The 24,454-nt window shown below is 47.7% G+C and overlaps 1 protein-coding gene across 1 annotated transcript in view; it reads right to left on the bottom strand.

The window, feature by feature from the left end:
- The window catches only part of plxna2 (plexin A2), a 137,017-nt gene that overhangs the window by 65,221 nt on the left and 47,342 nt on the right, over positions 1–24,454 (bottom strand). The window contains exon 4 of the mRNA XM_041946804.1: positions 7,017–7,117. Within this exon, the coding sequence (XP_041802738.1) occupies positions 7,017–7,117 (101 nt within the window). The remainder of the gene's footprint in view (positions 1–7,016; positions 7,118–24,454) is intronic.

Here is a 24,454-nt window from a genome sequence, read left to right as displayed (position 1 = left end):
ACACTCGTATGCACAATACTCCCTGGGGATTTTTAGAGAGCAGGAAAGTGTAGAATTAGTGTAGTAGTGTGAATCTCCCACTGGGAAAGGGGGGGCACTGTAGCAGGATTTAACCTTTTTTTTTTTTTTAACCTGGTTTCCCACTTCATGAAACTCATCTCAACATCATCTCTACATTTTAAATGTGACATTTTTATTGTTACTCCTGATATGAATTCTCTTACCTCTTCTTGTTACACATTTGACTCCATTAGCCACATTTTTCTCCCTCTCCCCTCTCTGTCCACGTCTCTCCCCTTTGTCTCTCCCTATCACAAGTTGGAATTAGCACCCCTTTCTCAGGCAGGTCTGTGATTCGGTACTTCTTTTACATCCACAGCAGAAAATGACACTTTCAGGTGCTCTCAGGTGTGTGCGGCGCTCTCAGCTTGGAGATGTTTCCAAGCTGCATGGGTACAGATACAAAAAAAAAAAAAAAAAAAAAAACCTGGCCGGTCATTAACTGACAAAAAGCCCCGCATTGATTTTCCTCACTGTGATTTAAAAAAAAAAAAAAATTCATTTCAGTGGGGTGAAGTAAGATGAGAGCGCGGCAAGGGGGTGGAGGATGGCTGCTGTTGCCATGGTTTCAGGAGATAGCCATTATCTCTGTGTAGTTAGAAGCTGACCCCTTGCCTCTCTCATTAGCTGAAGTGCATGCCACTGAGTGTTGACTAGAATCCTGCCTTCCTCATATTCCCCCTCCTGACCCCCTCTCCTCATCCTCCTGTCTGGCCCTGGCCTGTCACTCAGTAGCTCCACAGATGCTTTGTGTTCCATCACTCACATTCCTAGAGGGGGGGGGGGGGCTCACATGGAGAAATGAGGTGTTAAAAGAAAGAAACACACACGCTTACACATACCCACAAACGTGCATATGCGCAAACTGACAGCACAAATGCATGCAGCCCTTCCCGCCTGTCTCCCGTAATAAGCAGCTGCCAGCTATCTTCCCTCCAGCGGCTGCTGGAGGCAGTCGGCCTGGGTGCTCCCGAAGCTCTGTCCATGGTGCTGAAGTAGCTACAACTCCACTGCAGGGTACGAACGCGGCTGCAAGTGGCAGATAGCATTTCATGCAGTCGTGTAAGGTGAGCGGGAAAACAAAAAAACAAAAACAAAAACACACACCTAAGAATGCAGAGGAGAGCATATTGTTGTCTCCTGTGGCAGTCTGTGGCTGCACTGTTGGAGCTGGAGCTCTGAGGTGCAAATGAAGCCTTGACACAATATATATATAATCTAGTTCCGCAACATATATCTAATGTGCAGTGTTATTTGTAGTGTTGCGTGGCTGTGGAAGCGCTTTTTATGGCGCCGGAGTGTGAGGGAAACAGAGGCCAGACCTCTGGGTCCGTTCCATTAAAGACCGCTTCGTATTCTGTTGCTCTAGACAGGCAATTACACTGTCATCTCTGCTGTGCCAAGCCTTGATAGACACCCAGCCGTATGGATACACACACCCATTCACACATGCACACTAAAACGCACCTGCACATCCCCGCCGCCGTAAGGGACCGCAGCCACAGAGAATTACCGTATACACTCCACGCGAGCGTGCACAGACACGTACTGTACATATGCATTACAGCGCACAGGCCGCTGCGCTAAACCCTTCACACATTTATGCACACCTTGGCATGAGCACGCACATCCTGGCCCTGACGGCAGAGCAGGAGAGGCAGGCGACAGGCAAAGACGTCTGCTCTCCTATCCCTCCTCCCCTCCCCTCACCACATCTAAGGACTTCAGTGAAAGTGTGAAGGCCTGTCTGATTGCAGCTCTAGCTGTGAGCACCGTGTTTAAAAGCAGGAGGGGGGAACAGAGGGGGAGCCATTTTGAAATCACCTTCCTTCCCTCGCTAGAGACGGACCACAAAACACCACACAGAAAGGAAAATGAGAGGAGAGCAGAGGCGCTTTGGTGGCAGGGTGGGGGGTGAAGAGGAGTAGGGCGGGCAGATGTAGGTACTGAGATACTGAATATTTGATGCTGCTTAATAAAGCTTTAGTTGTCTAAGTGGTAGCATATTATGTTAGAGAATCACGGACATGATTTGATTTGGTTGAGTGGAACTCTAGTCGGGGCATTTCTGCATAAAGACATGAAAATAAAGACACGTTAATGTAAACATGTATGAAGAGTGACTGCACTGGGACTTTGGTTCCCGAACATGAAAAGAGGAATGATTAGGTGAGCAGTGATGTGCATGCAGGGCTGCCTGCAAACACACACTGCCTCCTCCCTTCAGTGTTTTATCCTCATACTGAGCGATTCAGGGCATTTGTTTCTTACTGCTGCAGCCCTAAAGTGTGAGAATATCTAATAATTTAAATGCAGACCACAGGAGGTACGAAAGGAAGTGAAGGAGGAATTAAAAAAAAAAGAAGAAGTAGGAAAAAAAGCAGGGCTTTCTATTTCAAACCACCACACAGATGGTAAACTTCACCGGCTCAAGTTGCTGTGTGGGCTCGGGCTGGCATGCGAGGGCGCAGTTTGAAACCCAAAGTTCATGTCAGGGGTCAAACCAGCCACCGCAACCCATAGCGTGTCTCCTGCGGCGACTGATAATGTCACTGCAGGACAGCGCCAGCAGGACACAGAGCGCAGTGTGGCCACAACCCGCTCACTTCATCTTCTCGTAGATCGAGGAGCGACTGTAGTGTAAACTGAGCGCGCGACAGTAAAACACACTCACGGGAACGTGCACACACACATATATGGTCTGTGCAAACCAGAGTGTGTCAGTCTCCGTTTAAGGAAAATGGGGAGATGAAGGAAGATTCAAGAGACCATTGCTCGGTGCTCTGCATCGCGCTACATCTTCACTGGGGTGGGCTGAGCAGACAGAGAAAAAGAGAAAAATGAAACAAAAGGCAGAGGAAGCATCTCAAACATGAAACACTGGTGCAATACTTCAGCTCTCATGCAGCCGACATGTACTCGCTCTGTGTGCTGGGAATCTATGGAAATATTGATAGACCTGCATGTTCGTGATCGATATCTCATTAGGGACAATTGGGAAGACGGATGCAGCTTCCCTCTGACTGCTAACTGTGGCTGTAGCTGATGAGTCGGCCATTAGACACACAGTCTGACATCCACAATGGGCTGAAGCAGCCGTTCTCGTTGCTGGGCTAATTGTTGATGCCACTGGTGAATTAGAGGACGTTTTATGGTCGGCGTCATTCGTAGCACAGTGACGCACGTGCCGCATTAACAAGCAGACTAAATAAAGCAGATGTAGTTATAAAAACAGGCCTGTAGCGTCTGGTTTTAATGTTTGCAGACGATAAGTAATAAGCAGCATCACTCCGCAACAATATAAATGACTGTTCCCTGTCTCCTTCTCCCTCTCTCCTAAATCCTGGGATGATATTCCAACAGAAGACCACTGTGTTAAAGAACTGGCCGTGGCCCAAACCAGACTCAGATCGCGCTCCGGCCGGGACGCCAAACGAATCGTTCGACAGCACTTAAGCTCCGAACACAGATTTGTGAAACGTGGACAGCCGTGCCATTCAGGCTGCTGTGTGGGCCGCTTCTGAAACAGATCTGAGCGGTTCAGCCACATGCAGGCTGACAGCGCAACACAAAGCAGCATCAGAGTGTAGTAGTGATATGTTATTGTGCTCAGAGCGGCCCTCGAATGCTGACTCACTCTCTGCTGGGGCCCGCTACACCAATAGCCCCCAGCTGTCGTCCACACAACAACCTTGCGCTGGTTTTGACACACTGAACAGAATTTCTTATGCACGTATTACATAACCACATCATCATCGTACACTTCGCTTAGAGAAAATCACTCTGCTGGTTGACCTTGGTGCCGGACCACCTGTCAAGTCTCAGCGCCTCGGACAGAAGTCAGACTAATCCTGACAAATCTCAACGGAACGTCTCATCCTCTCCTGGAATTTCGGAGCGAGCCGAGAGGACGGCGGGAGAACAGAGCGGCGCGGGACATTTCGAGACGGAAAAGCCTCTTTTTGGGCACGATTAGAGGGCTAATCTAACGACGACGAGAAGCAGGCCGAGGGGGAGAGAGAGGGAGCGAGCGGGATGAGAGGAAGCGTCGCCACAGCTCCGTGTTTTTGGATTGTGGTCAGTCGGCGGCTGAACTACCCATTCACAGGACTGCGACTGAAGAGCGCTCGAGATGATGAGCTCCCTTTGAGCCGCAATCAAAATGCTGCTCGGTTTTGTGGGCCGATGAGTGTGCAACATCAAACACGCTCTCCCTCTCTCATTCTCTTCCCCTCATTCTTACCCCCCCCTCCCAACACCCTCTCATTCTTCATGCATTCAGTGAATGCCTAGCAGCTGCTGGTAATTAAAGGACTTTCGAGCCTCACACCACACTGAATCAGAGGAAGAAGAAAGAGAGTAGAAAGCCTGGGAAGACAGAGACGCCACTCCTGGCCGGCTCACCCTCCCTCCCTCACATTCTCTCCTTCTCCTCATCATCGCAAACCAAGCTAATGTCCTCCTATGTACCCAATTAGCCACCTTAGAATGGCGCACTTCAATGAGCATACACACAAACGTAAAGAAAAGGGGAGGGGGCACACAGTGTTTAGAGGAGAAGAAAAGAGGATGGATATTGTGGATGGCAGCTGTAAAAGGAGGGGGAGGGGGGTGATCAAAGCGAAGGGTGTTTATGTGTGGCAAGCCAACCATCTCCGGAGTGTGGAAGAGCTTATTCCAGAGGGAAGAGCGTCTAAATGGGAGACGGCGCCGCAGTGAGCCGCGCTGAGCCGAGAGGAGATGAGCAGCGTAGCTTAGACGCTAGTTTCGCTGTGAGGGGGGGTTGCACGCAAACGTGGGAAAGGGGGGAAAAGATAAATTTATAAAATCAACAATGGCTTAGGGATGGATGAGAAGAACTGGAGAAACGGAGGGGGAAGAAGGAAGCGGTAGTGATCACAGCTGTGGATGGCAAGAAATTTAATTTCGGGTGTGTGGGATGATGGGAGCTCTTCACCAGAAGGGTGCAGCTGCTTTTCTCCAACGGTATTCGACAGATACTTCCTTCTGCTCTTGGTTCTGCCGTACATTCATGCAGTCGTCATGCTAACTGAAGCCATGCAGCAAAGCCCTTCTGGTTTACATTTATTATCTAAGTTTACTTTGCCTGTCTGTCATTAGTTTCCTTTAAAATCATGTGTAAATTTCTGATCCTCTGGGTCAACAACTGCCTGTTTCCATCTACTATCTTGCAGGTGGAGGAGTTCAACAGGGCTTGACAAGATTACATAATTAATTAAGCGGCTGCAATTCTCATACATCATCACATTTCAGTGCTGCGTCCCACATAGGGAGGCAAATGAAAGAATTTGTGATGTTTCTATCAGCTGCTGTCTCGATTTTTATGCCCTTCCAGCTCTTTTTATGCATTATTTTTGGGGATGTTTTGCAGGAGAGGCATGTAATTGTGAGTGGCAGCATGTCATGAATGCTTTGTCTGCAGTAGAAGAAGCTCGGTCAGGTACTGCAATGTCAAGGTGTATTACTAAATCTGTTTCCGTCAGTCTTTATTGCATCGTTTCTTTTTGATGTGACAACTTTTTTTTTTGCAATACTTCATTTTTTACTTGGTTTATTATGAGGAACAGCAAAAGCTAACTAATTTTCTTTTAACTTCGTGCAGTAACTCAGCCAGGGCTGACAGGGGTCCTGCCACACTCATTGCAGGGTCAGGACAGAGAAAGGGGTGTTAAGACCAGAGACAGGTGGCACGAGGGTCTGCTGTGTTCAGAGAACAGATGGCTGATCTGACATGGATCGGGGGGGCTGACCTTTTCTCCCCACGGTACAGTACAGCGGTCCACACAAGTGTTTGTGCATGTACACAAAAGTCGAACCCATGTGCACGCAGACATTCAGATGCGAGCCCCCCACACGCACACACACACGCTTAAGAGGATATTTACATACCAAACAGCTGTTCCCTCCTCACAGCTGCTTTCACCACAACAGCTCCAGAGCCCATTCACCTTTTAGGACCACCATCTCCAACATGGTGTGGATTCAAACTCCTGCTAACGTGAATTATTCCATTCTCTACCACACCGACACAAAAGCATATGATTAACAGCCTAGCACGGGGGCTAATGTTGTGGTAAATGATCCCTGTGTGAAGGCACGCAAACCGCAGAGAATGCAGAGCTTTAGCCAGCCCCTCCCACACCTCCACAGGCACATGCTGAATTACCTTGTCACTAGGCAATTATTTGTCCTGTCCTGGCTTTGGAGTGATGTAAATTACTTTAAGTGCACTTTGCAGGGGCCGCCATCACGATAATGATGATTACGGCGGGGCTCTGACACACACAAATATTCAGCTATACCTTTAGAGAGAGGGGCTGCATTTAGGAGGGGCCGTAAGTGGGGGATTCAAGACATGGCAGCTGAGAAGAAGTGAGCAGAGTATGTGTGTGCTTCAGAAACAAAGACGGAGGGATGGAGACAGAGCAGAATGCCTTTCAGCTTTACTCTCCCACTCTCGATCATTTCAAGTAATTTCAGTCAACACCAAAATGAAGGTCTCATACATAAAAAAAGAAACAATACATATACATGTTTATTCAAGCTCTGTCATCTGTTTTTCCCTCCTTTCTGGCTTTCCAGAAGTTTGACCTGTTGCAGTAACGTTTCAGCTCCAGCAGGTGTCACTCATGACTTCTGTGCTTCTTCATACGGCTGCTATTGTTACAGAGGGAGTTAAAGGCCTCCTAACTTGTTCAGAACATGCACAACAAATACAGTTTGGCTCCAACAGTATTAGACCATGTCCATTAAAGATTCAGAGGCACAGCAAAATGCAAATATGACAGCTCTATGCGCGAGGACTCATCAAATAATCTATTCTTCCTATCTATTTGCATATATTATTATTATTATTATATTTTTCTTTTTTTGAGGGCCACTTTTGGGTGATGTTTAACAAAACCTTGCATGTAAAGTATCTGTAAACTACTCACATGTTATGCAGGACACACCAGCCGCAGTGGGGGTCCCCAGAGCTCAGGCACTCTCCACAGGTCCCGTACTGCTCACATGACTCGATGGGAACTTGGGTAATCTGAAAGCAAAGGTGAAAAGGTCAGGGTCAGAATGACAAACATCACAAGATGCATTAAATGAAGTGAGTGTGTTTGTGTGTGTGTGCTAAAGAAACGCTTATTCAGTCACACAACAACAGAAGATTTATTTTCCACATATATTAAACAAAAACAAAACCTCTTCTTTCATAGCCAACACCTAAATATGATAATTCTAAGTATGCTACACATGAATCATCCCCATGTATCACAACAACGTTAATGTTTTATGTTGACCTGATGGACAGGATGATGTGCTACGAATGTTTCAGTGCACTGTGGCCCCGTGTGTCAGTGTGTGAGATGTCAACTGCACAGGCAACTGTTGCCTTTATCTGCAGCCAAAGAAACAGTAGTGAGCAGGTGGGATCAGTTGGCCGGAGAAAGCTGTTTCTCTGCCATCAATGGGCTCTTGTCTGCATCAGGGCATCTGTCCACCAAGGTGGAGCCTGTGCAAACACACCTACACATGGAGGAGTAGTGACAGACGCTTTTCTCAACAGCAAATGTGAAGTCCGATTCGATTAAAGAAATGTAAAACGTGTCATGAAAGAGTAATTATTTAGAACAGCAGTAGAAAACAGAACTTCAGATCAACTTTATAAACAATTAGATGGCTGCAGCAAAATGGCAAAACTGGAAAGAGGCTATTAATGTTGTGCAGTATGTTTTAAAATGTGAATGGATGGTATAAAAATAGCATTTTCAAAGCAAAATGTGCTCAAAGTGTACACAGCAAAGAATTTGAATAAGCACTTTGAGCACAAAGCAAACACACTCCACACCCACGAATCCACACTAATCCACACGTGGCCGCCTGACTACAATCATTTCAATAAAGAACAAACATTCTTGTGCTTGCGCAATTGACATGAAACTAAACACAAAAACAGGATTGAGAATTTACATATATGAGACGCACAAGAATTGTGTTTTCAGCTCTGTAACGTCCACTCATCCTCCTGCCAGTCATACATAAAGCGTGCGTTTGTGTGAATCTAGCCGCGTCCGTCCGTCTGCCAGACAAGGTTCTGCACAGCCACATGGCCCTCAGTCTGTTTGTGCAGCCCTGAGGCCTGTGTGATCTGCAGGTCAGTGCCCCCCACGGGGCTGCCTCGCTCACACCTGCATCTCTCTATGTCAGCAGGCGTGAACGTACGCACGCTGCCGCCTAATGCCGCACGAAACCGCCGCCGTACAGTACACCAACAGAGGCACGCTGATAAAGTGTATTTCAGAGTCTGACACAGATTAATTTTCAGTCCTGTCTGTCTTTCAATTTCCTGGCAATTGCCTGGTTGGATAATGACAGCAGACTGTGACAGTGTGTGCCCCGCTCAGCTCCGAACCTCGGGCTCAGATCAATGCCTAATAAGTGGCTCCTCTGCAAAATGTGGGGGAGTGAATGAAAGGTGCAAATAACACCATCTAAGTGTTTTTCGAATCCTGTGCAAATTGCCCACAACTGGGTGATATTAATTGCTGTTAGCACCGTGGGCTGGAATTAACTGTCAGCTAGGAAGAGATAACAGCTGGGTGTCCATCAAAGCTGTTTCTTTTATTACAATGAATCAAAAAAAAAAAAAAAAAAACCAACAACGCCTGATATTGCATGGCCTTATGAAAAGTTTGAGTCGGCAAAACTGTCAGCTGCCGTTAAAACTCTGAGCTATACGTGTCCCAGCCTGTAGTTTTTTTTTTCGTTTTGTCTTCGCTCCTCAAAAGCTCAATAACCCTCCACCTGCTGCCCGGTCATAAACCCCGCGGCAACAGAAAGACGGGCCCGGGGGACAAAGAAAGCCATTGACACGGTGGGACACTGACAGTCGCTGCGCTGTGTGGCAGCTCCGCCGTCGACACTCCTGTTAGATTAACCCCCTGTCACCTCAACAAACTCTATTTGTGTGTGTGTGTGTGTGTGTGTGTGTGTGTGTGTGTGTGTGTGTGTGTGCGCGCGAGTCTCGCCTTGCTTCAGGACAAACAGGTGGCATGCTGTAATGAGCTGCAGACGAGGTCACATCAGCAGCAGAAGCTGCAACTGATGACAAACAAGCCCACCAGGAACGGGGACTTGGCTGGGGAAACAGCCAGCTCAGCCTGCGCACATCTCTGAATCCCCCCCCCCAAAAAAAGGCTTCAGATCCTTCCCAAAACATGCGCGAGGCTGTTGAAACTTTATAGTGTAACTTTCACAGAGGCCCAGCTCCCATGAAAGGGTTACAGTGTGGAGACAGCTGTCAGCGGGGGGTGGGGGTGGGTGGGGAGTCAGAGAGTAGTGTGGGGGGAGCTGGGGGTGTCCCTTCCCTTATGGAGCGGTGTCTAAAGACAGACAGACGCAGCCCGCTGTCAGCTGATACAGACTGGAACACAGAGAAAGGTAGGAGGGTAATATGGAAGGAGGCAAACAGGTGAGCACAAACATGAGAGCTGGAAAAGCACAAAGTGTGTTTATCTCTGTGCTGTATATATAGAGTGTGTGTGTGTATTGATGTTTAGACCAGCGTGGGCCAGCAGTGGAGGTGGGGGGGGGGGGGTGCGGGGATCACAGCAGCTGTTGCCCAGCACACGCTACAGTCACTCAACACAGCAGGGCTGCACAATGAAGCCCCTTCTCCCACTGTGTGTGCATGTGTGTGTGTGTTTGTTTGCACGCGCAGCGCCGCGACGGATGTGCAGATTGTTGTTCCCGTGTTTTCGAGGAAGACAAAGACGCGCTGCGTGAGATCTGACGCTGCCTCCAACTTTCTCCGCTCTCTGTCTACTCCCTCACACCCACAGCTGACCTGAGTGAGCGTTGTCAGAGAGAAGCACGGCGCTCTGCTAAATGAATGCTAATAAAATTCCCACTTAAGATGACCCTAGCAGGGGGTTATTCAGCCAGAGCGGCTACAGTGGCGTCGCATGCTGGAGCAACCCGGGCGACTGACTGACAGCCGCGGGTTAAGACAACAGCTTCCTCTCGTTCAAAGGCTCGTGCTGAATAGGCTTCAGCCTCAATTATTACTGCCGAGCCTTCACTAATGCAGGGGTGTCGTGTCTGTTGCTGAAACCTGCAGCTGGAGATTTGAGCGCTGGTATTAATGCTCACACTTAACGTCTCACTGGGCCTGATTTTTATGCAAAAATACAAAGTTGTTCTAAAAAAAAAAATAAAGCATTCTTTCTTAATATAACCTGACATGACTTTTGTGTAACGACGTCTTCTAAATTCAACCTGGCACCTCTCGCTGCCATTTGGGGCCACAAACATGAGAGCTTTCGTTGTGCATCTGTTATAAATAATGGATTTAGCTTATTTTTGTTGCAGCTGCGTCTCGAGAACAACAACTTCGACAACAACAGAAACCAGGGAGGTGACAGTATTGTCACAGAGAGGCAGAGAGAGAGAGAGAGAGAGGGGTAGGCATCGCGCAGCAGACGTGCCGCCGCCTCTCTAGCTTTGAAAGAAACAAGGCCAGAGGATAAAATTCCCACTGTACGTGTTTTCCACCGTTATTTCTGGCCACCTGTGAACGCTGCCCTGTTGCCTCGAGACCCAGCCGTGCTCACTGCGCCTCTGTGATGGGCGGGGGGGAGAACAGAGCAGAGAGGAAGTGGCCCATTGCTTTGTGTTCTGATGAGAGCTTGTCTCTGCGGTGCCAGATGTGCCTCGCCATGCTGAGCGAGAGAGAGCGAGCAACACCAGGAGAAAAATCCCACCGTCACCAGTAATGCAGAGGAAGCGACTTTGCAAGCTGTTGCCAAGGCAACAGGCCTGGCTCTGACCTCAGGAACACCCCCACATCCACCCCCCCCCCCCCCCCCCCCCCCCAAAAAAAAACCTTCCAAACCTTCAGCAGTGCATGGTAAACAGCTGGCACCTCTGGGACTTCCTGCCACCTACACCTCCTTTTAAACATGTATAGAGAGACACACACACACACATACATACACACACACACACACACACACACTGGCAGCTCCCCTACACCCTATCCATTTTTAATGAGAGTTAGCCAGGCTACCACGTCACTGGAATGAGGCACATCGATCATGAACACAATACCCATTCCAGCAGAGAGAGAGGGAAAGCATGGACGGGGTGTATCTCTCTCTCTCTCTCTCTCTCTCTCTCTCTGTGTGTGTGTGTGTGTGTTTGAGCCAGCCTAATGGACAAAGGCACAAAAGCAGTGCAAATACTTGCCGCTGAATGAATGAAAACCAATGAAATCTGCATGCCCCTGAGTCTCTTAGCCCCACAGTGACCCTGTAGCCAGCGTTTCCTGCGTCCAGGCTGAGCTGTTTCCCTGACCGGCCACTCTCTAATCTGCTCTGGTAATCCCGCCGAGGCTCCGCCTGAGGACAGCGGCCGCGTCTCCCTCGTCTCTTCCTCGCTCTCCCCTCCTCTTTCTCATCCTCTTTTCCTCAACTCACAAAATCCCTCCACTGTACTCTCTAAGACCCAAACAAATCCGCTCTGTAGTGCTGCGGCGGAGCCATCTCATACAGCTTGTTGACATCCACCCACAGAGAATGGCGTCCTCCCACGGTTGCACCGAAAACAAAAATATCAACCCTGCATTATAAGCAAGGGCTAGCTTGCCGCTCTGATGGTACTTTTAAGGGTGAAATAAATGACTTTTCTAGGTGGTTTTCGCAGCATGAGCAGGTCAGTCAGCGGTTCAACCCAATCATTAATATCCATCTTTAGACTGGCTGGCCCTGAGAAGAGAGGTGAGGGGTTCTGTTGAAGTGTTGTGGCTAGTCCAAGGATAATCAGACCTCGAGACCCACACCAATTACACCCGGCTTGATTAGGGAACAGAACAGGGGCTGCTGGGGGTGCGCGGGTGTTGATCCCTCGGAGGCCTTGAGTCGACTGTGCAAAGACACCACAACAGCTGGGAGCTTTGATGACGGCTTAAAAGCCACATTCCAAGAGCAAACGTGTAAAAGTAATTAATCACAGCCACATGTGCACATAACGGCCACAAATAAAAATCCTCCTCATCGCGGTGCATTAAAAAAAAAAAAAAAAAAAAAAAACTACAACCGTCATCCCCTGGAGACGTGCTGTTGCTATCTGCTGCTCCGCTCCGCGCTAAAAGGAACTGCTTTTAAAATGCTTGTTTTTGTTGTTGTTCTTGTAGCAGATGTCAGAGGGCGACCTGACAAGTTGCTCGAGAGAAGCAAGTTTTGTATAGAAATACACAATATTGATTTTCTTCTACTGTATTACATTCGCTAAAGAACTGTCTACAGCACTAATGCAGGGTAGGTTTTGGATAAATGGAAGTTAGGAGAACCCAATGGGAAATGCAGTAGCGATGTGTGTTAACGCTTTCTCTAAAGGCCACATCCTTTTGTCGTCGGTGGTTTTCGAAATATCCGATTTTAAAGCAGACCAGATAGCATTCAGGATAGATATTACTCATTGATTTTAAGAGGCTAAACCTGGGAGGGAGAAAAAGGCTGAGGCCAAATGAAATGATACAGCCCGTCTCATCTACAAACAGCCGTACAAAAACGGGAGCTTTTAACCTCTATTGTCACCGCCAGCTCGCCCAGCCCATCTTTTCCTTATTTCTCTCCGTCTATTCACCCACTCAAGGACGAAACACACGGAGGGACACACACACACACACACACGCACATTCATTTTGTTTATTGGATTTGGCCTGAGCTCCTAGATTTGGGTCAATTGAAAACATCAAGACAGTGTAGCAGCACAAGGCTGGGTTTAAAGACAGAATGAAGGGGGGGGCTACACAGCAGACAGCTACACTAACTCGCTCTACACTGACACTAAGACCGTGGTGGGTATCTAGCTATCACAGTTTGATCATGCAGAACTGCTGTTTCCAAATCCTCATGCCAGAGAGCATCGGTAGCCCGCCGACACCCCCACCTCCACCCCATATTAGCAGGCCTGCTCCCTGGCAGCTCATCAGAAGTAACAGACTGGTCGGAGACAAACCGCCAGGCATGAGAGCTGGGGAGGAGCAGGTCAGGCGTGTGCCTCCTGACCGCCGTTTGAACTCTGTCGCTGAGTGGCCATTACGCGTTAACGCTGACCCAGGGACCATGAGTATGTATTTAAAGCGGTAATAATACAGTTCACCATTCTTTTCACGACATTTCTTGTGATGAACTGCCATTGTTGTGGCGTCCACGGTGGAATTCATCTCCTCGGGACTTTGGCGTAGTTTCCTGAGGATTAGCTGAGGATGGGAGTTTCTGTCTGTGTGAGTTTCTCCGTCCAGTCCCGGCGGCTCTTGCTGCTCAGGCTAAGCTCTTCTTCTGCTTATTCACAATGACGTGGTGCTGCTGGTGCCAGAGGTGAGGAACACATATGCCGCTGGAATATTCCTAAAAACCAGTGGCATGCAGTGCATACTCTACACACTGTAATCTAATTACTAATGTAGAAGATGTCATGAATAGGTAATCTGCAAAATTACTGCTGTGTGACAAAACAACAAAATTGTGGCAGACCGTTACAGAGCATACCATTTCCGGAGGGATGTTTGTGTTACCCTCAGCCCCACAACTTTAGTTATTCACTTCAAGGCAAACATCTGTGTGTGAAGACTCAAATACACACTCATTTACTGCTCGGTTATAGGATATGTCACAAAAATGGCCGCAGAAGCAGTTGGCCATCAGCTTCCACCAGTGAAATCCTGAGACCCACCTCTCAGATGCAGTTAGTGCATGAAGTTTGTTTTCATCATTTTTAAACATACATTTTATCCCCTCTCAGCTCTGGGCGGTAAGTATCCCTTTCCCCCTGCACAGCGCCCCTGTGCAAGAGCACAGATAAACCCCCCCCTGTCTCTCTTGGATGTGCATTTTGGACACACACCACGCAGAGCACACGGCGTACGCTTGCACAAACATTGAATTTAAAAGCAAGCGTCCCCTGGACTGACGGCGAACTGTGTGGATTAAAGGCAAAGCGAGGCAGTGAGCAATGAGGACGGCAGAGGAGGGAGGTGGGATTGTATCATAATCTGTGTTTTTTGAGTGTGTTTAGATATTACAGACTAGAGGAGCAGAGGGGGGAGCCACTGGGGGATGTGAGGCAGTGGAGGGAGCGCAAGCATAGAAATAATGGAGTGAAGGAATCGACCAGTGAGGAGGATGAAAAATCCAACCAGTCGATACGGCGAGGAGTGTATCAATTATGTATGGCTTCAATCCTCTTTTTGGGCAAAGAGAGGAGGGGAATAGGTTAGACCAGAAAGTGGGTGTGTTTGTGTGTGTTTGTGTATATACTGCAGACCGCTGAAGCCCTCAGTGCCGACAGCTTTAAAATGCCCCCAAAACTGTTCGATAACTTACATCAAAAGCGATGTTAAAGAAAAACAAAAGCAATGCGAGACATCCGATTCTCAGACGTCTTTCTCCTCGTCAGCCCGTAAATGCGTGTTTTCCTCCCAACAACCAGCCTCAATAGAGTGCTGTGCCGGCTAATAACCGTCGCAAAACACACATCATTTATTTAAGCATGACTTAACAGCTTCACTTATTAGCACAGCGCTAATGATGCCTCCCCACGTCTCACCTGCACCCTCTTACGCGATGTTACGACGGATACCGCTGATATGATCTGGAAGTCCTCGGCTCTTTCCGCGGCCCTTCCTCGCCTTTCTTTTCCACTTATCTCCCCATCTCTTCCACCACTCCTCCCCTCCCACTCCCGAACCCGCTCCTGTGTTCGCTCTTTTTTTTTTTGCGGCTCCCAGTCGAGGTGGCCTCTTTGCTCGGTAATTCAGTCAGGAGGCTAAAAGGAGGAAATTACATCCATGCTGCCTGGCCACTTTGAACTCTCAGCCCCCCGTCTACCCCGCTCGCTCGCTGGCAACTGGTTTAAAGGCCCACACTGACATTTAAGAGATGGAAACGGGCCGCTGTGGAAGTGCAAAGGAGTATTTGTAAATGCGTATGCGTAAGTGTGCGCACTGATGTGCAAAGGCGGCTTTAAAAAGTGGCACACTCACATGCCAAAGTATGCTGAAATTAGATTTAATCTTGTTTTCGGAACAAATGCATGTCTGTGTATCTTCTTGCTTTGCATATGTATATTACACAAATGCCTCCCAAACTGCAAATGGAGTCTCTGAACTCAATTTTTTTTTGTCTAATGAAGGTCTAGTTTTTTTTCTGCCAAGCTGAATTCACACCTGTAGCCCGGCCTCCACTCAGCCACCATCAGACATCATAACAAACCGGCCGCTAATGCTAATGCTATAGTGTGTCTAAAAAGCAGCCACTTCAAAGCTTAATATGACTCATTAACATTAGCAGTGGGTTGTAAAATCTTTAGTCACTTCTGGTAAAAAGGCTGAAGTAGAGAGAAAACAGAGCTGGAGTGTGCTCAACATCACTCCAGGGAAATTAATGTATATAAGGCAGAATTCACAGAAGTGAGTTTGTTTCTGTGAGTGAGTCTTTCAGACGATATTAACAACATCTTACTCTTCCTGCACTCTTCTCCTCCCTCACCGTCGGCCCGCGTCTCTCGGTCTGTCCATGTCTGTGGCAGTCAAGGTCACAATGTCTGTCAACACACCAGTCTCGTTCATTATTATATTTATTCATGTCTCTGCTTTTCTGTGTGCGGCCTTTTTGGCTGATTTCCTTGTCTGTCAATCCACCTGTCCTAACCTGTTTTTTTACCCACCTGTCTGGACTGTTTGTCTGCGCGACCTCCTTGCTGTCTGTCACTCCACTGTACCTCTTTGTCCTCCCCCGTGTACCTCTGGCCTGTCTGTGCTGGTCCAACGTGTCTGCGTGTCTCTCGGCGGGATCCCAGACTGTCAATGCAGCCAGTAATGAGGTGTATGCTTCAGTCAGCATGTGAGGAGTTAATAAGGAAGCAGCAGAGGCCATCACACATCAACAGGCATGTGTGTGTGTGTAGGTGTGTGTGTGTGTGTGTGTGTGTGTGTGTGTTTGGGGAGCCTCCCTGGCACACTTACGGCTGTCTGTCGACCAACGGGGGTATTGATTTGGAGGGGAAGGCAGACAGAAATGAATTCTGATCCACAGAGGGACTCCACAGTGCATGTCTGAGTGTGTAAGGTTTTGTGTGTGTGTGTGTGCATGTGTGTGTAACACTGTGTGTGCGTGTGCATGTTTGTTCTCTTTGTCTCAGCGTCTCTGCCAGTGTACATGATGTACATACAAATGAAGGGTTTGGTTACACCCCACTGCTCTCAGGGCTGTTGCTTGTGCATAAAAGTGTAAGCATGTGTGTGTGTGTGTGTGTGTGTGTGTTTGTGCCTAGATGAATGTTAGTTTGTGTACACGAGAAAGAGAGACAGATAGGGAGGAGGGGCATTGATAACTAGGCTCAGGTGGTGAGGGACACTTCATGTATTCCCAAACTGGGTGTGTATTTGTACATACAAATTAGCGTACGAGTGCGTGTTTACGTGTGAGGGGCATACGTGTAAGAGCGCACGCATGTACAGCGTATGTGCACATGTCTCACATGCAAAATACTCCTCACCTGGGCTTCAGCCACGATACGTTAATGAGACTCTACAAGCATTACTGAGGCTGAAAGACCTCCTCAGACTCTATAATGGCGCCCTAATCCAATTTGATTCCATAAGAAACATATAGTGACAGAGGCTATGGGCAAACACGCTCCTGCAGTGAAGAGAAAAATATTAGATTTGCCTGTAAAGAAACTCTGCGGGGTGAGAAGGAGAAAGAAAGCAGTGACTGATCTCCAGTGGTGTGTCTAAAAGTGCCTGGGTGTTTTTGTTTGGCAGAAGAGGAAAAATCAACATAATGAGCCCAAACTGCCTTTGTGTCTCACTCTCTTCGTCTCTCTTCTCCCTCCACCCTCTGTCTCTTTCTCCCCTCTCATCCCACGACTCTCAGACAGCTGCTTCTGTGCAGCCAAATTAACTGCTCCCCAGTTGCTTTTGGAAGATGTGGAATAAATAAGCGTTGTGCCTCAGAGGGATACAGTGTTTTTTGGGTTCCACATATGAACTTTAAACAGCTCCGGATGCTGCCTCCATTCACGGTGTAGGTAACAGTACTGGTCCACCACGCATCTGTCGTGTAGTTTTTCCATCCCAAATCCCCCACGCAGCCTCATTCGTCACTCTGTGGCCCTATCTATTACCACCATGTGATCCTTCTGGCTCCAAATATCCGATTTACAAGTCAGCAAGAAGGGTAATATTTCAACAGGCTGTCGGCAGACACGCTGTTTAAATCACTGGCCTTATCTACCCTGTGCTCTTTCTAATATTTTTCCTCAAATATTGCATTAGAGATATGTTATCCTCCCCTGCACATTCATCTTCTTCCTTTAGCCGAATGTGTGTCTGCATATGTACGAGCAGACATACATAGATAACTGTGAGTGTGTGTGTGTGTTCTAGCACATCTTGAGGACAGCTTTGCTCACCGTCTTAAAGAGTGACAGCGAGCATTTTCTCTAATATTTGTCATGTACAGCGCACTTAAGTGAGTGTGATCACGTCCTCCTGAAAACAGACACAGCTCCACATGAACTCTTTGTCCAAATCTCTACCCTCTCAACATTAACGAACAGGCAGGAGGGTAAACAGAGGATCTGTAACTGATACAGTACAAATTACAGATTTCTGTGCATATAAATATAATTTTTCAAGCCAGCAAGAGTCCAGAATAGAAAACATGGCTTTACCATCGAAAAACACATTCACATGTGCAGTAACACACACACACACACACACACACACACACACACACACACACACACACATATGCACTGTACAATACTACATCCATCACTGGGGCTGAGGCTGACAGCTTTGTCAAAGTGAGCCGCAGGGGAGAGGAGAATGGCATTGTGGGATTGAGTCCTCCCATCGGACGCCGCACTGACAGGAGAGAAGAAAGGGGAAGACGAGAAGAGAAGGGGGGGCGGGGGGGTGAAGTGGGGAAAATTGGGGAAAGTGTTGCACAACCCCAACAACTGGAGAGAGAGAGGGGGAGGAGGGAGGGGGGAGGGAGAAAGGGAGGAAGAGTGGGCTGAGCTGCCATGGGTAGCCCATCAAAACCAGCAGCTCTCCTGCTGTAGCCTGTTTACTATAAGACTGGCCTTGTGAAGGACAGACAAAGAGCATATTGCAGACCTGGCAGCATGACCGCATCACACAGCAAAACACACACACACAAACACACACACAGACACAAAAGACCTCCTGAGGGGCTGCCAAACTGCAGCAAATGAACCAGGGCCCTGGTTAGAACACACAGAGCAACAATGTCCTCTGTGACAAATGCACCTAAGATGCATGTGTGCACACACACCAAACACACTTATTCAGTCCTTTAGCAGGCAGCTGGTGGTGTAGTGAAGTGAGCTGTCAGCCCCTCTCAAACAGGAAAGATCAGTCTACAGTCAGCCCGAGACCTCTAAATAAACACCTTTACCGCAGTTCTGGGGGAAGGATCCTGCTGCTATCCACTGATGTGTGGGCTCAGCTTCAAAACCTACTAGACGACTCTTTACTCGGTGATTGCAGCCCCGTCTCAATGCTAAGGAGGAAGGCAATCGACGCACGCAAAGAGAGGCAGCGAAAAAGCGAGGGAGGCAGTGAGACTTGCAGACATGGCCTCCCCCAATTATAGACCAAACATTGCCACTCTATTCACTTTACTCTTCGCCTGGCTCCTGACAAACCCTGTCGTGATTCCTTCAACCAGCACTCGTGTTTCTCCCTGACACTCTCTAGGCTCTAATTAGGCTTGTAAATAATTATTGCAATTAAAGCCTACAATTAGGAGGAGTGAAGCACTGCCATTAGTTTCACAATAAATGTCATGAGCATTCTGCATAGGCGCAGAGAGGAAACAGACAAATGCTGTGCCATTATAGAGGCAGACAGACAGCGAGAGTGAAAGAGACAGAAAGAGAGAAGGGGGGTATATGAAGGCAGTTGACAGACTCACAGCTCTTAATTATAGAGCTGATTATTCTGGCAGGATGGCTCCTGGACTGTTCCTTTGGCTCACGTTCACAAAATGACAAAGTGTGCACATGCACACACATTTCCAGCACGCCAAGCGTGAACAGCATGCACACCTACCCATAAGAAAGCGCGGGAAGGATGAGAAGTAAGAATTCAGAGTATGAACAGCAACACAATATCAAGCAGAGACTGAAACCGGAGTTTAATTAGAGATGAATTGATCTGTTTCTAGATGAGAGGTTTTAAACAAGTTCATGGTCAGGTTTGCCACTCAAGGTCCTTAGAGTGATGATTTTCTGCCTTAACTGACCACATCTATTCAGTGTTTGCTTCTAGTTGCAATTAGCTGAATCTAAATAAACACTGTTGTGCTTCACTCCCCCAGACCCTGCCACTCAAACATGCATTTATCTGCGGAATATATTTTTCCATCTCTGATGGTTCAACAACGTGGCAAACGCGCAGACTGGATGTAAAAATTAGATCTTCTCTTCAGGGGCTACGTTTGTGGAGCGACAGTCAGCTGGCTAATGGCAAACTCTGCAGACAGACAGAGACAGAGGTGTCAGAGAGTCTAAGTATCAGGTATCCTTTTCCTCATTATCTCATATTATGTCAGGGGGCCAGCGAGAGACTCCTGCAGGGGGGCTGGGAGACCGCCGTGAGTTTTTTGGCTGGTATTAAGGGATGTGCAGACACGCGCATGATCTCAAAGCGAGACGCAGACATCCATTCATAGCGGATTTGACACTACTGAGTCTATTTGGAGACCACTTCACCTGAAGCAGACGTCAAGCTACACCGCGTTTGTTTACTGACAGCTGCACGGTCTGTTAACACAGTCTGCTGGCCTACTCGCTGAATTCACAGCTTGTACAGTGCACTGCTGTGTACTGACCTCTGCTGATACAGCAGGGGACTTGGGTGTGAAGGTGGGAGTGGGAGGAAGGGGGGATGGGGAAATGGGAGGTAAGAGGGGGTTCGGGCTGGGAACGGGGTGCACAGGCTTCTATTAATTAACAGCTTGATGGGGGCTGACAGGACGTGTGCTGCTATCAAATAATGAGGTTAGGATTGGCCAATGGTTCCGGGGCACAAAACCTGATTAACACTAATCCTGGCTTAAGTCAATTAACAATGCCTGCTCAGGGACTCATGCAAATGAGGTGCCTTTGTGAGGTGGGCTAGCACGGAGGGAGCAAACAGAGCTTGGCATTCAGACATGTAAAACATTGCTAGAACATAGCCGAGAGGGGGAAGGATACTCATATAGGTCATCTTGAGAAAGAAATAGCTGACTGGCAGTGGTCAAGCAGATGAATGCTATAAAAGCATGATTCAATGGAGGGGCGTCTCTAACTGACCCGCTGAGCGACCCCTTCTCGGTTGATGAACAGACTCAGTCAACCCTTGAACTTCCCACAACCCCTGAATGCTCAGAGACAGCACATGAGCAGATAAAGTGCACATGCATTAAGCCGAACGCATCGAGCGCATCGCTTATTGCAGGTCGCTTGGGTGTCGGCTAAATGAACGAGAAGCAGCCGCAGAAACCATCTGCTTAATGCATTGTCTTTGAAAAAGTAGTTCCAACCACACATCTTTCCCATTCCACAGCTGCAAATCACACTAGCGGCTGATGGGACAGCAGACAGAGCGAGCGTACAGCCCTTTAATTGTCAAAATTAAAATGTAGAATAAGAATTAAGAGCAACATGAGAAGCAGTGGACGAAAAAATGGCTAAAACATAAATAAATATGCTTTCAATTACAAGAAAAAACGAATGAAATACAAAAGGGGCTGAAAACATCGAAGGTAAATTACCACCAAGGAATAGCAACACATACTTAGCCTAGTTTAGAACTACAAATATGTGAACGCACAAAGCTCAAGATTAAGGGAGCTTGACAAGTGGGTCAGGGATGAAGGTGGTTTCTTCAGAATGAAACGCTAAATGGCATCATCAATAACAGTGGATGTGCGTATTGACAGGGGAATTTATCCTAATTTGTCCAGGTGTCAATATCAAGTGAAGCTGTCAGGAAAGCAGCGAAGAATCTGAGCCCACGGTTCCGGGCTGCGGCTCGAGCCCCTCCTTTCCCACTGCAGAGCACCTGTAAGGAAGCGGCCGGGCGATTGATTCGCTGGCCCTCACCCTCGTGGCTGCCAAACTGACCCCGCTGTCACGCTTACATCCCAGATAAAGCATGATGGCCAATCTATCAAGGCCAGCGTCTGTTCTCTGACTGATAGCAGGCTGTCCCGGGGATGTTTGTCTGTTGTTGAGGTCTGTCGAAAAACAGATAGATGCTAGGAAGCTGGCGCCTCGCTTCCTCTCTCATGATCGTCCAGATGAGGGTGGAATGGGATGCAGATGTGTGGTCCATATGTTGGCACATAGCTGCACAGTTTTCTCATGCATAACAGAGAGCCTCTGTTCAGGTCACTTCTCTTCTATAATCACTGCTGTAGACTTCATGCTTGCCTGGCATGTACGGCACCTCCTGTATTGTCAGTTGTGTCATATAAAACAAACCTCATTTGACCTCAACTGGAGGCCTGAGTTGGGCACGATACATCCTTCTTAGCCCACATTCATATGGCTCAATACCCAACTGCAAATACAACAGGGGAATTAGAGAACATTCAGGAACTTGAGAGAAAGATATCTCTTTTTTCTCACATTTCGTATTCAGAGGTAAGAGAGGGGAATATTCAGCATTCTGCTTATTGAACCTCACTTGTGTGAAAAAAATGGATTGTGGGAACAGACTTGAGAAGAAGCGAAAAGACTGTGGGACTTAACTGAACTGAGCACATTCCACTGATTGCTCTCTCATCCTGAAAGCTGCTCCTCGATTGACCTCTGTGCCGTAATGGAGGGTAGTCGAGTTATTGGGACTCTTTGTCCGAGTGTCGCTGACAGACAGATTGGTGAGAAACGCAGAGATAAGGGTCAATGGTCAAAACCCCTGGTCTGGTTCACTTTCTGGCAGCTGCAGGCTAACTAGACCTCCCTAGGGCCAACACAGGGTCAAGGGACAGCAAGGCAACACTTGTGGAGGTAGTGGTAGTCGGCCCTTCGCTACTCAGGCCTGACAGCAGACTAACAAACAGTGGAAAGGAAGGAGGAGCTCAGAGGAAGTAGAAACAAAGTGCTAATCTTTTGTCCCCGTGCCTTTTTGACTTTGTTTGCCCTGCTGCTGTTCCCATTCTTTCAGCCTGAACCTCTGCCAGACTGCTTCCCTCCCCGACAGATTATTGTTCCTCTTCCACAACCCCGATTCCAACAAAGTTAGGAAAGCAGACTGTGATACTTTGCTAATCCTTTCTGACATAAACTCAAGGGAAACCAGCATAAAGACAACATATTTAATGTTTGACCTCATCAGCTTCACAGATATATGAATATCTGCTTATTCTGAATTTGATGCAGCAACATGTTTCAAACGAGTTGAGACAGGAGCAACAAAAGACTGGGGAAGACACCTGTTTGGAACATTCCACAGGTAAACAGGTTGATTGGTAACAGGTGATAGTATCATGATTGGGTATGAAAGGGGCATCCTGGAAAGGCTCAGTGGTTCACAGAGAGGATGGAGCGAGGTTCACCACTTTGTGAACACGTGATTGCATAAAGGAGATTAATACATGGGCTCAGGAACACTTCAGAAAACTGTTATTGGTGAACACAGTTTGCTGATGATTGCATTCTGTTAGTATCTACACTGACTTTCATCATGGGTGCATAAGAAAAGGATGCAAGGATGCATCGTCCAGCACTCTCCAGGCTCTGAAATAGATGGTTAAAATCAGAGTTGGGCTTTTAGGAGAAAGAAACAGCAGGAAAAACATGCACACATACTTAAGTCAGTGAATGAGTGGCCTGGACATGAGCCAGTCCAATCTGCTTGTTGTGGAGGGTGTAAACAGTAAAACTGGGAAACAAAAGGCTTGCCACCAACACTGCCGCTACCTTTTTTTTTTTGCATCTGCACAAGCTGTAACACCTACAGTGCACAGTGGCATGGCTGGATATAAGCCATCGTGTGTTCCGTGCCCATTAACACATGAAATCAGCTTGTCATACACACCAAAGTCCTGCATAATGATGAGCCAGTAGCATGTCAGCTAATCTAAGCCTGGATGAGGTGTGAATGAATCCTATTTCCTCCTGTCTTGATAACCACTGAACCCATTTCCACCCAATCTAACCACACCAGCCAAACAAAGGTTCTGGGGGATAAGGGGAAGGAGGGAGGATAACCAGAGAACTCCGGGGGAGAGGAGGGTGGGGGTGCTCGGAGGGAGAACAGGTTGAGGAGAGGCCTCACACACAAAAAAAAAGGTTTAAAAAAAGAAGAAAGAATCCATGCATGGATTTCAAATTTCACAGCTGAGCACCTGGGAGAAATTGCCAGGCTTGAAAAAAAGAGGTCCTCTTTTCTTTTCTGATAATCTGTGAGCTGTAATGTTGCCGTTCCATACATGGAGCCGGGTGAGGGAGGAAGGACGGCGTTCGAGGATTGGAGGCTGAGGGGGTTTAATGTTTGCTAAAGAGCCAAGAGTGTACTGGAGAGTGACAGCAGCACATGGCTGAACGCCTCTATAGGGGGAGGACTGTGTGTCTGTCCATGAAAGACGAGTCTGTTTTACAAGCCAGCTCAGTATCCCTCAGTTGGTCATGCTAGCAAGAATTTCACACTTATCCTTATAAAGAGCTGGCAATTAGACGGCCACTATTTCACGGAGAACACCATTAAGTCTGTAAGGGTCTATTATGTCCTCTTGTGTGCCACAGCCATAAAACATTACAAAACCCATTGAGCTCCATTACAAAGTCAACACCTGCCTCTTTTCTTGGGATTTAATGAAGACATGATAAAAAGGCAACACTTTTATTTTTTTTGGCCGTGGTTTATTTTATTATTATTTTTTTTCTTTTTTAAGGTGTTTTCAAAAAGCTTTTCAGGCAGAACTAAGGCTGCGCCACAGGTATCACTTCAAAACCCTTTCAGATGTTAAATCTTGATTGTTCCCCATGAATAATACATTATAGCCCGGGCTCTGCGTGCTGGCCGCTGACCAAAGCAACTGACATAATGCAGTCACTGATTCTCAACCGTGTGTGATGAGTGCTCGCCCTACTGCCGGGTGCCAGCGGCCATAACAGCACAATGCGCCACAAAGGGAATGAAAAGCCCTCATAAAAATGTTGATAATCCAGGCCCCAAAAGACCCCATTCGATACTGGAGTACTTGTCGCCATTTATCCCAGCGCGCTGCATTGTGTTGATAAACCGACAAACAAAGAGGACGAACGCCGCTTAAGGCCTCATGTGGGCTACAGT

This window comes from Chelmon rostratus, chromosome 10 (assembly GCF_017976325.1).
Source record: "Chelmon rostratus isolate fCheRos1 chromosome 10, fCheRos1.pri, whole genome shotgun sequence".
Taxonomy (NCBI): Eukaryota; Metazoa; Chordata; class Actinopteri; order Chaetodontiformes; family Chaetodontidae; genus Chelmon; species Chelmon rostratus.
Note: the sequence above shows the minus strand (reverse complement) of the source record. Positions and strands in the feature narration are given on the sequence as shown.